At 38.4% G+C, this 17,240-nt stretch overlaps 1 protein-coding gene across 8 annotated transcripts in view; it reads right to left on the reverse strand.

Annotated features, from left to right (window-relative positions):
- RBFOX1 (RNA binding fox-1 homolog 1) overlaps positions 1-17,240 on the reverse strand; it is a 629,150-nt gene that overhangs the window by 257,484 nt on the left and 354,426 nt on the right. Inside the window, exon 1 of one of the 8 annotated variants that reach the window (XM_056536208.1) lies at positions 4,984-5,070. The exons of the other annotated variants lie outside the window; for them this stretch is intronic. Within the exon in view, the coding sequence (XP_056392183.1) occupies positions 4,984-5,016 (33 nt within the window). The 5' untranslated portion in view covers positions 5,017-5,070. Of the gene's footprint in view, positions 1-4,983; positions 5,071-17,240 lie in introns of those variants that run through there. 8 annotated transcript variants of the gene reach the window in all.

The raw sequence follows: 17,240 nt of genomic DNA on the forward strand, positions 1-17,240 counted from the left end.
GGGGTTCAAATCATAGCAGTGGGAATGGTCAGATTAAACAAATCCCTATGTACTTCGGGATCGCTCGATAGCTGCTGACAACATTCAGGGCTAACAGTATAACATTCTAAGAGGCTATCAAAAATTAAGACCTTGAAAATTAATTAGTAAATATATTTGCTAGAAGACTTGTATGTGACACATGGGCCGTGAAGGCAGGACCACTGTACTGTGAGATAAAAAAACAACAGTATCAATCCATTAAATGGTAGAAATGCTATAAATAATACAAAATCGACCCACTCCTCTGCATGGATAAGGGTAATATAAATCAGATATCTGACCCCAGTATATTTTGCTTAATGTGGGTCAAATATCCATTACCAGCTAAGTATAGACTCTGATACACAATACACAGATTGTCCTTACAAACTAGTAAAACAGCTACAATGTACAACTTCACAGCAATATAATTACACTTGTCCACAGATTTGCAACAAAACAGAACACAAATAATAATGGATGAGCTCCGAATATCTACTCCAAGAAACCTTCTTAATACCAACCTCTTCTCCAAGACAGGTAAGCAAGCCAAAACACTGAACACTACATCAATAGACACAGATGAAATGGCTTAATACAAATGAATAAAACATGAAAATGTATGCTAGTACAGACCTGGGGTTGCGAAAAATATCCATAAAAAAGCATTTGGCTAAAGTTGGGCATTAATGTGGATCCAATTGTACTGGGCCAGGTACAAAAATCTCTGTCTGTGTTGGGCTGATACGATATTAGTTCCATAAGTCCAGAAATAGCTCTTGGCCACCAAACATAATCCAAATGCTATAGACAGAAGCAATGCTTGTGATGACTCAACCTCGATGATCTCTGTGTCAATGCAGATGTCTTTGCTTCACATCAATGTGGTTCAAGCAACAACACTCCTAAAGAGGTTGTCTCATGAAGACAACCCCCTTTCCATATGGCCTATTAGGGCATAGGAATGTCTCGAAGGGAAGTCCTTGCTCAAGGCCTCCTTCTATGAGCCTATCGATACAACAGTCAGCAAAATGAAAAGCTTGGTCAGCTATTATAGAAGCAACAGGGGTGAGGATCAGATGTTGACTAAATTTCTGTTACCATATCTGATTGGATGCCTTAATCTTAAGGTTAATATCTACTTTTACCAACAATTCAAATACCAATAGATTGTATATATTGGTTGACTTGCCAAAACCAAACTAATAACCAAAGAGTTCTTTCTGCCATAAGGACAGTTTCCATCTATTTATGCTCATTGCATTCATCCAGGTTGACTGGAGATTTCTCCATACACTTTTAATTCGAGAAAGTACTCACACTTAACAGCATCAACTTAATTGCAAACAACTGAACTCACAAATATAATACAATTCACAGAACGCCCTAGGGAAAGTCTGTTTTATCAAGGAAGTTTGATCTTTGAAATAGGCCAGAAAGCCTAAATTATGAAAGCACAAAAGCAGTCGCAATCATGTGAAAATGCAGCCTTTGAAACTTAGAAATCTAGGTCAACCCGTCTTGCCCAGAGTGTGTTGGATCGACACAAAGCTTTATCACTTATAAGTGGAAAATTAACATTACAGCAAATAACAAGATGAAAAATTGAAAAAGACTGGTTAAAACATTGGAAGAAAATGTTCCTATTAGCTAAGTCGATCTCACTTTACCGGTATAGGAATACCAAGCTATAAGGAAATACCAGGATGATGTCTATAGCGGAAAATCTGCACTAAATATGGATGGTTTATTCCTCTGCAGAGAAGGAACAGCTTTTAGCATTAAGGCCTAATCAGTGTCAAAAATACCAAGATGTTGTCAAACATATGGGAAGATTCCTAGAACTCTCGTCAAGTGATGTGTCATTATTTACCGAAAATGTGTACTTATAAAATAGTGTGAGATATATGGAAACTGAATATAGAAAACATGGTCAGAGGCTTAACTGGTACCCAGAACACAGAATCAAGATAATAGAATAGTAAGGATCTCCTAAGGGTGTTCATGATGGAATCATATGTTCTGAAGACAATCTGTGTAGACAACCTGGGTAAAATCTTAAAATGTCGAATAGTCAGTGTGATAATCCTTGTCGTCCACAGTGCACCTTATGCACCTGCCAAATAGTTAACTCTAGGTCTACTTCTATTTTCTGATCTATTGCTGTAATTGGACATAAAAAGTTATAGTCATCCATATATGGCCTATGGCAACTTTTCTTATCCAAATCTACACTAGGTGGTATAAGTTGTGATGATAATTCCAGTATTACAGGAAGCCACAAGCAAGGCGTAAAGTTCAAAAAGTCACAAAAACGAAGACTCTTCAGTCTGCACCCCCAATATTTATATTCACAGGTAAATGTATGTGATATCCAAACTCTGAATTGCCTCATGTTGGCAATGTCATGGAGTACCAGTAAGGAATGCCTTACACTGCACTAATGGTGATGACATATTCTTTGTTTCATCATGTTCTTTATTACTTTACTTACTTATTTAGTTAAATACAAACATGGGATACATAGAGTACACCCCAGCAACATTGCTGCATGTGTCCTTCATCCCCCTCTATACAGCAACCTAAGCAAAAATCCTTTCACAAGAGATTCCCATTAAAGAACAGACACTTAATATGACAGATAACGCATGTTTAATATGTATTACACACGTCCGTGGACAGTCTAGGGCTTTGCATAATGTCATGGAATTCTTCAAATGCATTTTAGTATCAAAAGCATCAGAGAAGAGGCTATAAAGGGATGAATAGAACTGTGTATAGGAAGCTGAATGTTGCATAGGACTGCAGGTACACTTAACTCATTGAATCACCACAGTGCACAAGAGGCAGTTAAGTGACAAATTCAGCTGAGCTACACACATATAGAGATATACAGATCAATAGATAGACAGATCAATAGATAGATAGATAGATAGGCAGAAAATAGATAGATAGATAATAGATAGATAGATAGATAGGCAGACATTTTGATAAATACATAGATAGATAGGGGATATATGATAGATATGTAGAACAATAGATAGATAGATAGAAAGATGATAGACAGGTAGAACAATAGATATATAGTTAGACGACAGACAGCTAGAGAGATAGATAGATAGATAGATAGATAGATTGACAGATATATATTAGATACAGATAGATAGATAGATAGATAGATAGATAATAGATACATAAATAGATAGATAGATAAATAGATAGATGATAGATAGATAGATAGATAGATAGATAGATAGGTAGATAATAGATAGATAAAAGATACATCTATAGATACAGCTATCTAATAGATAGATAGACATATATGGGATAGATAGATAGATAATAGATAGATAGATAGATGATAGATAGATAGATATATGATAAATAGATACATAATAGATAGATAGATGATAGATAGATAGATAAATAGATAGATAGATAGATAGAAATATACATAGATATGGGATAAAAAGATGATAGATAGATAGATAGATAGATAGATGATAGATAGATAATAGATAGATAAATTGATAAATAGATAGATAGATAGATAGATGGATAAATAGATAGATATGGGATAGATAGATGATAGATAGATAGATAGATGATAGATAGATAGATAGATAGATAGATAGATAGATAGATAGATAGATAATAGATAGATGATTTTCATCACACTATATGTAAACATTAGCTATGATCAGACTTTTGTAAGAAATGATCCTAAACTCAGGAACGTCCGGGAAATCTGCAGGTGCATTTCATCTAAAGCTTTTTAGGCTACCCTGAGTTGTAAAGCAGATGTTGCTGGGACCCCTGTAGTTTCTCATTAACACTGGCAGGAGTTCCAAGAGACCCAAATTAATATTCAAAGAATTCTCACTTAGTGCTAATTACAACTAATATTTAATTAAGAGCACCGAGGTTTTGTCTAATTTCTTTCTATTAGGTTGCTATCCAGTGTGTGTATGTTACAAGTGAAGGCCATTCCCCAGTGTTCTTGGGATTCTAATACTTTAGTCATTAGGTTTCTTAAGCTGCTGTGAAGGTTGTAAGCCCTTTTAAAGTAACTCGCTGGCAACAGAGAGAAAAAAAGACGAAGGATGGCAGACAGTCAGCATTTGCTAAATGTTTTGGACAGAAATTTAATGAAAACCACATTTCAACTCCAAAATATGCATTACGTGGCAGTGTATTAAATATAGTTTATTGCCTTTCTGCCGTGAACCCGAACGAACCAGAAACGGGGAAAATGATATGCTTTACAGGGACTTCTCCGTTGCTCAGAATGGTAATATCAAAGCCAGAAACTGCAATGAATAAAATCATATTTCATCCCGCTTCCGCCTGTTCCCAGCAAACACAAAACTTTATAGAAAAAAAAAAAAAAAAAACAACCAGAAAATTCCAATCACAATATTTAAACCTCAATATAGACTTCAGCTCCATTCTGAGTTCCTTAAATCTATTAAGAATCTCCTGTTGGTGACACAATGGATTTATTTTCCTTGGCTGGGTTATATCACGCTGTACTCCTCTATGTGCCTGTACCCAGTTTACCTCTAGCTGACAAATTGCCTTTGTATTAGATTTGTTTTCCTGTGTTCCATTGCTCCTGCCAACAGCATTGCATATGCAAAGGACGCCTCTCCTACAGTAGTTAAATGAGCCAAGCAGTGTTTTTTTCCTCGGGGCATGGAAACAAAGAGGAGAAATGCAAAATTACTCTGTAAACCTGCTGGTTAGAAAAGCAACTCAGATAGATGGATCAAGCAAAGCAGAAAAACACACTGCTGCATTCTCTCCATCTACTTCCACAAGGCTCTCAGCAGCAATATAGGGCTAAGACTGGGGAAGACTCCTTGCTTGCTTGCAGTGGATGAAGCCTTTGCTACTGGAGACACAGACGCACACTTTCAGCATGTGCAATGCCATTGGAATAGAGAAAGAAAGTATATATACCTGCTGTACCATCCTGCTCCCTTTCTTCTCCATAAACTTAGCAGCTGTTTGAGTCCCAGGCCCTGCAGCATCTGCCCAAAAGCAAGCATCAATTATGGATGAAGGCGTGCATATTCAGTGTAATGTGTGTATAAGTGTAGATGGCAGGGGTGTTGAAGGAGGGGGAGCTAAATTCAAGCCTTACTGACCTCCCACTCAACATCTGACTGCTCCTAAAACCTAATCCAGATGGGACTCTTTGAGCTAGCTGCGGCTCACTCCATCAATCATGGCAAGGCACGCCTCTGTCTATCGTTGCCAGACCCTATAGCACGCTGCTGAGAAGATGATTACATGGAATTGAACAAGAGTAAATATGATTTTTTTTTAACCTTTTGGTGACTAGTGCTAAAATGCAAACTCGAGGGAGCGAGCGTAGCAAGAGAACGTAAACAGGTAAAATAATAAAAAAGGTTAATACGTAAACAAACCTCCTGGTTGAAAATATACAACCTAAGATTGAAGGGAGCTAGGAGAAAGAGGCTCGCATCATAGGTGCCTTTATAATATATTATTACTTGCACTCAAGGTGACCAGGGAGCCGAGCGATTTGCATAAGAGCCTATAAAGGAAGGTCACTGATGTTGTAAACAAGTGTTAGGAGGGAAAGCAATAAATATGCAAATTGGAAAAAAATATGTTAAATATGCAAAGGAGAGATTGGAGCAAAGTTGTTTATTTTCAAATTAGTCTTTCTTTCTAGGGAAAAGTAACAGGACTAATGTCTGCGCTCCAAAGTAGCAGGACAAATTTGCAGGATGCCGCAGGAACACGGACGTGTCAGGAAACGAGTCACACAAGGCCAGTTTTGGCCACAGCCGGCTGAGACGCACGCAAGCAGGCACGACGAGAGAACGCGGAGTCTGATTAGGCTGAAGTTATTCCGTACCGCGTATAGACCAAAATTTTCATATGGTCACGGATGGACGAAAGGCAAACAATAAGTGCAGTGGTTTATCTGGACGACATCTTTGCCTTTTCTCCTATTATTCTAAAGACACTCCAGCAATATGGCATCTGCATGCAGAGAAGACAGCAGACTATTACAAACTATGGGCCTAAGATGCTCCCTGGCTTAACACAGCTTAGTGGATCCCTGAAAATGAATATATTAATGTAACAGTGTTACTGGGTAGATGCTTTTTTACATATTTTTAAAAAGATTTATTCATCTATTACACGAAAATTGTTTTGCAGGGACATTTTCTTTTTCAAATATAAAGTCTACTAAATAATTTAGTATTCTAGTGCTGCAATTGGGATGGGGTTCTGTCCCTTGGGGAATGGTAGGAGCAGGGAATGGTAGGACAGCCCTGCCAAAGAGTATATAGCTGGACTTCTAGTGTTTTCCCTTCATCTCTAATAGGCTGTGTGTTTCAGGGGGCATTGGATACTATGGTATATAGCACCGTCATTAGGAATTTGCATCCTGGTAACACAACACGGCTAGGTTGAAAGATCAATTGGACTGTTAACATTTCTGAACATTCCCTTTAAATCTATTGCCTCTATAGTAAATACAGATCAGAATGTATCTAAAATTAACCCTTACACTTCAAAATTAATCCTTTACACTGCAAAGGCACTAATGCATATGTGAAATGACACTGATATCAAAGGATTTCTTAATATAAATAAACTGTATATCAATAAGTATTTTTATTGATTTTTGACAGATAACTCAAAGCTAATTTTGGGTTTACCTGGACCTATGAAAACCACTCATACTTGGCCTCTTTAAGAGTTAATGGGAACTTGTCTTGTTAAAAATGCAGTTCAATCCACAGATGTGATGTTATAGAGCAGGAAGAGCTGTAAAGATTCATATATAGAGGGAAAGTTCAAAGATAACCTGTCATTCATTCATCTAATTCTCTACTCATTATGGGCTAAGTAGTCAAGTGGGCGGTCCTAGCCTGTGACTAACAGTTATCTTTGTATAAGTCTGCATATAGAAATAACTGTCAATTACTGAATAGGACCGCCAATTAACTTTTCCTATAAAACTATGTATATATATACATATATATATATATATATATATATATATATATATATATATATATTTATATATCATTCGGTTCATCTCTATAACATGATGCCTGCAGGTTCCCTTTAAATAATGAATTTAGCTCTTATACAGTATCTGTTTGTATAGGTTCTATAGCCACTTGAACAGACTAAAAGCATATGCATTAGCAACGGGGACCAGATATTCCCAGCAACTATAATGATATATCCACTTTTTGCACTAAAACAAGTAACGGCAAATAATGAAATATAAGGATACAATAAAGGGCTATGGGGATTCAGGACTCACAGCTGCAGAATCCATTACAGGACAGCCAAGAGACATAACGCTATAAAAAGTACATGGCTGAAGATGCTGTCACATAGTCTGATGCTGGAAATTGAACAGGATGAGATTGGATGCTCAGATTTATTCCTGGGACAATCTGTTCACTACCCAGGGATGTCTATCTGTCCCTAGACAGCATTGTGATATGCACCACTACACAACCAAGGAAAAGGAGAAATGTAGAGAAAATTCTATATGGGATGATCTATAAATTATATAAAACAGGATAGTATAATGATGTATGTCAAGGCTACCTATGTATAAGTGCATTTATAATATCCTTCTGAGCCTTAATGCTGACTCCCTATTAGGTTTGAATACTTGGCGCAGCCTGGTGATGCGGGGCCTCCTAGTCCATAAATACCCACACCGAACATGGTGAAGCACACTTGCCTCTATACCTCCTGATGGCGGTGATTAATCACCGAAACATGTAGAGGGGGGCTTGTTTAGTGGTTTTAAAAAGTGTACTGGACTCTAAAGATGTAGAGTCTCTTCACAGAGTTGTGGTTAGCCTGACATGCTTCCACTTGGATGTCAACTGTGATGATAGATCTACATAAAAATATTGTCTAGTTACTATAGTTTACCATATTTTTAACATTTGTTCCTATCATGCTTTTATTTTTACATTGAGTGCAATAAAAGTTATGTTTTAGGGGAGTTGTACATATTGAGGGCTTTTGTACCCCGAGCCCTTGCTAGCATCTGGGGTAATTGTGAGCATCCCTATTAGGTTTCCTACATTACCAAGTGACATTGATAATACTTTTATATGGCAGAGGGACCTCTATGGGCACCCTAAGACACCAGCCCCTGATATGACTGCTTCTTCTGCACTCCATATAACTCAGTGGTCTTGTGTAGTCCCTCGTGTGAAGAAGACAATTGCCTCCACTGTAGAACAACAATCAAAATCATCATAATCATCCTTAACAGTCTCAAACTGTGGCCCTCCAGACAGCCAACGGCTGTCCGGGCATGCTGGGAGTTGAAGTTTCACAATATCTGGAGAGCCACACCACTGATACGACTACACCCCTATCACGTAATAGAGGAGAGCAGGGGTGTTACTAGAATTCACAGGGCCACATATTAAAATGAGATCATGAAGAGCTGAAATGGAGACATAGGTATCAAAAATTTAAGGGGTATTCCCATTCGAAATTATTACCTAGTAGCTGATTGGTGGGGGTCTAGCCACTGAGACCTGCATCGATCATAAGAATGGAGAACAATTGTACCCTCAAATGTTCAAATACTCAATGGGAAATTAATGAAGCAGCAGTTGGACCTTTACCAATCAGTCTGTTAATCTCTATCCTTTCGGAAATGGGAATACCTCTTTACAAGTAGGGTCATAGATCAGAGAACCCCTTTGGTATACTAGATAGCACGAAAAGGCAGAGTTGCTATTAGTTATTGCACCTGAGTGGGCCCATTCTGTCTCTGGACCCCATAGCAGCAGTGTTCATGAGACTTAACGTGCTAACCAACTATATTAGTTCTTCTGTTAATGGTAACACATATGTTACGGTATACATATTCCAGGGTCCAAATGTAACTGCAACCTATGTGCCTCCATTAACTAGCATTGTACATTGTATGCCCCATGGTAAACAATACTTCTTACAACTGGACTATGACCCTAAAATTCCAGATTATTGGATCTTTTCCAGCCAACATAGCAAGTTACAGAGGAAAAAACTTTTTCTTCCAGCAGCAGATGTAGTCAGATCACAATGATTCCTAAAGAAACTGATATACTGTGTGTCAGGGAGTAGGCAATACTTGAGGCAGGGGCTTATACAAACACCAAAAAAAATATTGGTATCATGCATCTCTGTCTAAGGGCCTATATCAGGCATAGAACATTATTTGTTTGCCTAGAGTGCAGGGCTGGCTCTGCCTATAGGCAAAATAGGCAGATGCCTAGAATGCCCTTTTGATAGGGGCGCTGCTCTGCCTGCCGTGAGAAAGATAGACAATCAGCATCCGAACCACTCGCTCAGCCAGCAACATTATGAGGAGGTTTGTTACAGTGTGTCACCCCAGTAGTAAGCTAATTACATGAATAGGGGGCTTGTTATGGTGTGTCACCCCAGTAGTAAGGTGAGCATGTCAAAGGGCGGGCCAATGGGTGGAGTCAAGAGGGCAGCAAAATTAGCTTTTGCCTAGGGTGACAAAAATCCTTGCACCAGCCCTGCTAGAGTGTAAGGAATCATCACAAAAAGTAATATTCATTTTACTATGAAACATATTATGAGACAACTGCTCTGAACACATAAATTACTGAATAGTGGTTGTCCCTTTCCCACCACCTTCAGTCTGAAAGGTTTATAGACCCCCTGCACATGTGGTTCAGGAGATCTGTTATCGGCAGGTTCAGACCTTGGTACCACAGAGAGCAAACATCCCCTAAGAAAATATAAGAGACTGTTTCCCATTCCCTTTTACTGAGCTCGAATCCCCTTTTAATTAAAAAAGATATACGGGAGAGTGGATCCTCAGAACGTGATGTACAAGGTGTCTAAGCTGAATAGCTCTACTATACTGGCAGTAACTATTATAATACTGCACCCTAAGGACAACATTAAGGGCCTGAGCAGATAAAAAATCATATCTCTCAGGAGTTGCTCTTTAAGATAATTCTTTTTCAGAGGATTTTGCATAACCTTGGAAGTCTTTGATAGATAATAAGGCAAGCATACTTTTTTCATGCATAACTTTAGCCGGGTCACACTAACATACCGGATAAGATTGATTGCTTATTCAGGAGACACCTGTCTGAAAATGCCGCTAAGTCCCCTGAATTATGGAACATACAGAAAGAATAAGATTCTGTGCACTTTTCATTGTCTGGAATTAAAGTAGGAGTTGTGTTTATTGAGCCTATTTCAGAAACAGCAGAAAGTCATTTTACTTTGTGTAAAATATATCTATTCTATCTATTATCTATCTATCTATCTATCTATTTTCTTTCTATCATCTATCTATCTCCTATCTATCTATCTATCTATCTATCTATCTATCTATCATCTATCTATGTATCTATTATCTATCTATATATCTATCTATCATCTATCTATCTCATATCTATCTATCTATTATCTATCTTACTACAGTATCTATTTATCTATTATCTATCTATCTACAGTAACCTATTTATTTATCTATTTCCTATCTATTTATGTATATATCTATCTATTTATTTATTATCTATCTATATATTTATTTATCTATCTGTCTATCTATATATCTCATGTAAGGGTAAGTTCACACTTTTGAATCTCTGGACAGAAATATTTTGTTTTAGAAATTTCGTGTGAGCATCCACTGTCAAAATCCTTTGGCACTAGGACTGTGTGTACTTACGCAGTCAACATTGATGGCAATGAAGTTTATTCATAATTCTGTCAAAATAATATATATGTTTATTATTTTGGGGGTCAATTCTCACAGCAGAATTTTTCACTGGTTAAATTCCGTAGTGTGAATGGATCGACTGAAGACCCATTCACACCAATGCTAAATAATTGCAGCAAAATCTCTGTGCAAATTGCTGAGCGGAATTCCGCATAAAGGTTCCGTAGTGTGAACATACTCCAATGCCTATAAAATAAAACATGAAGCAACTCTGCAATAGCTTAAAATGGCCCTTTTGTTTCTTCAGCTCCTATACGGCTATGCATCTGCTTGGTAATAGCAAAGTAACTCTGTACATTATAATCCTGCAGTCCTATTCCCCTCTATCTGTCCTTTACTTTTGGCTATCCAACCAGATGTACGTTCATACGAGACTGGGGAAAAATTAAAGAAAGTATGAGACTGCAGCATTATCTCATAAAGATTGATAAACCTGGCCCAATAGGGGAAATTTATCAAATATTGCGCAAAAGAACAGTGGAGCAGCTGCCTATAGCAACCAGATTTCAAAACCAGTCATTTATGGTAGCTATGGGCAGCTGCTCCACTATTCCTTTGCACAAGATTTGGTAAATTTTCCCCCAAATGTATTTGCTGTCTGTAACCATGGAGATGCATCATGCCTGAAACCAAAACAGTTTTTTCCTATAGTGACCAATCACAGCTCAGCTTTCATTTTACATTGATAAATCTGGGTCATTGTCTGCACAGGGTCCGCAGAAACAAAATGTTATAAAGTTTTTAGTCTAGACCTATCGCAAAGTTAATTACTTTTCCATTTTAGATTTACTGGACCAATACAAAGAAAAGTGGTTGTGAGGGTAGACATGACATTTTAACTGGTTGGTACATAATACGTACAGGTTTAGCTTCTTCCTATGGAAAACTACTGACAACATAATATGGAATTCTGTTGAATATGCAAAAACAGAATAAAGAGACGTCTTTACCCCAGACATACTAGAGCCAACTTGAAGAAGAGATGAGGATTGTGTCAATTGCTATAGACAGGCAGCCCACTCACCCCCACATCCCAAGGGTCACTTTTCTAGGAGAAAGAGCTGGGATCAATTATTAGCATAGAAGATGGAATACCAAGTGTGATATTGAGCACTTCTGACCATCTCAGTGCTAAATTTCTCCTCCACAAAGCCTGATTCTGTGCCTCCGCATTAGACTAGATGAACTATACATGTTTGTTTTAGATGATGTCTATGCAATATACCATACATCTGGCATATGGTGCATGTAAAAGGACACAATTCTTATCTTGGGTTGATATAATTGAAATTGGTATCCTGAAAATGTATACGTATATGTATGAAAATATGTATGAAACACTGTCATATATGTTGTTTTGAGACTATGCTGTTCTATAGCGCCACCTACAGGAATACACTGAAATCTTCTACCCACTGCCCTTAACTTCCATTGTCACAAAGAGTAAGTTATGAAGTCTTTTATATCCATAGTCTTTCACGGATATGATACTGTAAAGGTCCCCATACACAGTGACTGTCAAAAATGTTTGTGAGCCTCCTGACTCTTCGCCAACAATAGATGTCAGGGGAAAGAAGGATCAGACATGTTGGACTTTAACTGCCTGATCCTTTTGTTCTTGGAGAAATAGGCTGCAGCTAGACCTCTCAGCGGCATACTCTTTCTCTCCCCATAGACAACCCCTGAATGTTCGGCTGTGCCATGTATATAAGGACAAGGATGAGATGATCATAAAATCAGGAGTTTGTCCGGCGCAGAGAGGAACCGTCAGGATGCAGGATAAAATCAAAGGATTTATTGAATTCAACGCGTTTCGCTGCGCATGCGCAGCTTCTTCATGCCTGAAGAAGCTGCGCATGTGCAGCAAAACGCATTGCATTCAATAAATCCTTTGATTTTATCCTGCATCCTGATGGTTCCTTTCTGCACTGGACAAACTCCTGATTTTATGGTCATCTCATCCTTTTCTCTACTCTAGTAAGGAGGGCTGCAGTGGACCGATTTACATATTTCACGCTAGACCTTGTTGTGTGTGGGTGCACAACCAACTTTGGTAAGCGGCTTGGGATTACCTCCCTTCCCCCCACTCACAAGATCTGCTGATCCCGCACATGAGGCGCCTTCTCTCCTCTCTCTAGATTTTATGTATAAAAGGAGATTGAGAGAGATAGCTGGCGGCTGACCAAATATTCAGTGCTCAGCCATCAACTATTAAAAAAAAAAACTTTCAGTGAAATCATAATGTAAAAAAGTCTCTGGGACCCAGGTATACAGTATAGTTATGGAGTCTGTCTATCTCACATCTCTCCTTATCTGTATATATAGAGAGAGATATGCGTCACACATGGCTGGTGGGGGTGAAGAGCAGCAGCTAGGAGCTGCCCAAATGACTAGTTACCTGGATCCCGTCTTCTTCTTTTTTTCAATAATGATTTTTCTAAAACGTCTAAGCATTTCTGAGTAAATTGTAGTGTTATGGGACCCCAGTCTTGACATCCCGGGTTTCATCATAAAACTGGTGACAGGTTCCCTTTAAATCTGAAGCTTTACCACACAACATTGCACCTGTTTACTTAGTTTCACAGTATTTGTAACACAATTTGTATGTTGAAAAATAAAGGACAATGTAATGCAATTATCTTCTTCCAACACTTTCACAAATGATCATCCTCCTGACACTTAGTATGAGACCTGCCACACATTAACACCTCCCTGATAAACAGCCAGAAACCTGCAAATGGAGCTTTAAATGCTGTGTTTATTGTGCAGCAAAAAAAAAAAAAATAATAATACTTCTATGCACCCAGCAACACAGAACAGATTACCTCTATGGCCTCCATTAAAGACTAATGGCGCTAAAGGTGACCATGAAAGTGAGGCTAATTCTGCTGCATTAAGAGAACAATGATAATCAGGTTTCTCCTATTGGCCATTCACACAACTGATTCAAAATTGTCCCTATTCTTGCTTAACTAGTACGCAAAGTTAAGAAGAAAGAGACCATAAAATGTCCCAGTAAAACTGTTCCACAGATCCTTTGTTGTTTAAAGATTTTAATGCATCTTTATTATTGCATCATACTCATTTTTGGTAAATTTCTTTTCAACAGGTTTTTATTAACAATTTTGTTCAGTTTTTAATCTAGAACCATAGTACAGTATGCTCTCTCCTATGCAGACAGAAAGCCATCAAATGAGCTGTCTGACAGCTCAGTCTCCAGCCCTTCTTTCTCCTCTCCTGAATGATCATATAAGCTGATTTATGACCATTAAAAGTCAGAAGAAAAGGGATGGATACCAAGTCTTCAGGTAGCTCCTCCAACAGATTTGCATCAATATATATATATATATATATATATATATATATATATATATATATATAAAAATACAATGTATCCATAGCCTTTAAATGATATCTCCACATGGGGAACTGTATTGCAACACATCTGTAAAGATTGTCTTATGCAGAGTAAAACCAAAGAGCACATAAGTATATAATTTTACTATGGGAAAAAGCACATAAAAGTACTTAACCCCCCCCCCCTCTAAGAGGAGACGAAGTTTAGGAAGAAGACCCACACTTAACTATTTTACAATATTTGCTACTTTTACTTGATTTTCAACGCTAAGGCTCAGTAGAAGCTATGGGTCCCCCATAAGTTACAGTAAAATCCTGACAGAACTGCAATTTGTGCGCAATGTGAACATTGCTGTGGGACAATTGCAAGGATATCTAAAGGTCACCTGTGACATTCCTACTTATATTAGAATAGGTAGGTAGGTTGACAGATAGATAGACAGATATACAGGTAGGTAGATAGATAGTTAGTTAGATAGAAAGGTAGGTAGGTAGGTAGGTAGATAGGTAGGTAGGTAGGTAGATAGAAAGATAAATAGATAAATCGATAGATAGATACATGCTGTTACGTTGGTTATCAGCAGAGTTTAAGAGCCTTGACTGTCCCTTACTTTCGGCTGAGATTGTATAGCGCTAAGATTGCTTTTTCGTTGGATTTTTCATATATTGAAATATTTGATGTGTTTTCTAACTAGCTGGGAAGAAAAACCCTGGCTGAACTGTAACAGGAATCTTCCATACGTGCGTTGAAATTAGCAGTAATGTAGAATATCAATGTATACCAGTAGGCCTAGAATGGGCTGTGGAAATTAATTGGACAATGTCACATGAGACCTTCAATCACATTAAAAGCTAGCCCTGCATTGTTTCATTAGTGATGGACACATTCTAAATAGAGCCTACCCTCATCTGTCACTTTGGCAGAGCATATACAGCACTCTATAGAATTTGTATAATTCAGTTCATTTACTTTCACTGCCAGCTTGTCACAATGTCATATTTATTACTAGAGGTTTTATCTTATGTGTCACATCGAGTCTCTTAGTTACAACGCAAGGTAAATATCAATCCTTACACGAGGTGTCTCTGAATAAATATGTTTCTGTTTTAGATCGCATCAAAATGCTATTCAATTCTGACTAAAATTCGGAGATAAAAAATCTCCCAAGGAGGGTGTGTGTTTGACAGCTGCTAATGTATTAATTAGATGTTTCTGAACCATGGAGCCTTCTACAAAAGGAACATTCTGTATTCCTCCCTAGAGACATTTCACCTCTGCAGTGCACCTGATCTCCAGTAGCCTGAAAGCAGAAGTCCCACCGGCATCCTTTGGTCTTCCACTTGACAAAATAGCCTCATTTTTATTTATTGCGTTTTCCCGGCTGTCGTCAGGAAAAGGCACATCATTAAAAAGCGAATTAGAAATCATATGGAAATTAGGGAATCCCCTGCCAATAGGAGAGAACTATTCACTCCAAGTTTGCTTTGAGTGCTAAAAGACTATAGGAATTTGCTTTATCATAGGTCACACTTTAAATGTAAAGTTAATACAATGGCTCTGGAGACTGGTAAACTGATTAAAGAGTACCTATCATCAAACCATATTTTCTAAACTAACTCAGATTATATTACCTATGTACTCCTAACACCCCTCCTGTCCTTCAAAAAAAATTCTGAGCTTTAAAAAGCTCTGTATCATACCTTTCTCTTTGCTCACATTGTGTGAGCTCCCAGGAGACGAAAGTGGGCGTTCCCCAGCAGAAGCCTGAGAGAGCAGTGCCTCACCATGCCTCGCACTTCCTGAGTTAGGTCTCCTGCCAGGGCGGGAGGAGACCAAACTAACTGTTTGACTTGTGGCAGGGAACAGAACAGAGCCACCTAGTGGCCGTTTTTTCAATCACATTAAAAACATATAAAGTTGAAAATTTTAACAGCTAGTTAATAGCAGAGTATCATAATTGCATAAGGAACAATGTATTAATAGTTTAGTTTGGTGACAGGTACTCTTTAAAAAATGCAACTATAAAAACAGAAATTGTTACTGGTCTGTTCCTTGCGCCAGGTTCCTCTGCAAGTTTGGAAAACCAACCCCACTGATCATATTGCTTATACACATCAATGCATGTGTTTTGCATTGAACTGTTAACTCAGCAATTTACTAGTACAACCTACCTAATGCAGACAGTAATAGTAGGACTGTCATGGCAGCAGGGCCGGAGAGGCCATCGGGAACACCGGCATTTTCCTGGTGTCCAGAGAAAGGTTGCGTCAGTATTTTTAACATTAAAGGAGATATCCAGTGCTGAAAAACGTATCCCCTATCCTAAAGATGTACTCGTGTACGGGACCCTGGTAGCCGGCGGGAAGGGGGCATGTTAACCACTGCATGAATTGGCGTCTGACACGCCCCCTCAATACAACTCTATGGCAGAGCCGAAGTGCTGCCTTTGACAATCTACGGCTCTGCCACACGCTAGTAGCTAGCAGCGAGTTTCCCACTGCAAGAAACCTGCTGCTAGTTACGCTACCATTGAATTAAATGGGTCCGCGGACAGTCCGCAAATCTAACACTATTGCGGACTGTCTGTGGACCCATTCAAGTCAATGGTAGTGTAACTCGCAGCAGGTTTCCCGCAGAGTGAAACCCACTGCTAGTAATAGTGTGTGAACGCACCCTTGTAATGACTACTTAATCCCAGTGAATCCCATTGCTAGGACCCCAGAAATCAGCCCCTCCTGCAATCAGCTGTACTATGTGAGGGGACTCTGTGGCATGTGTTGAATTTCTGTGCAGTGCCACCACAGGGTAAATAAGGCATTACACAGTTAACACTGAAATGAATAAGCTGTCCATTTAATGCATGAATATGCTGGGTCCTCCAAAGCAATACATGTTCCCAATGTAATAAATATATGCAGGTTTTCAAGGGAAGACTCCATTTTATTACCTCTGAATTTCCTAATCGGTTTAGCAAGATGTTTTCTTTATACCAATCAACTTCAGTAACTAGTTTTGCAACATCTGGAGGTCCACAGTTGGAGACCACTGACCAAAATGATGAGAGGTTAGATAATA

Source organism: Hyla sarda, chromosome 8 (assembly GCF_029499605.1).
Source record: "Hyla sarda isolate aHylSar1 chromosome 8, aHylSar1.hap1, whole genome shotgun sequence".
Taxonomy (NCBI): domain Eukaryota; kingdom Metazoa; phylum Chordata; class Amphibia; order Anura; family Hylidae; genus Hyla; species Hyla sarda.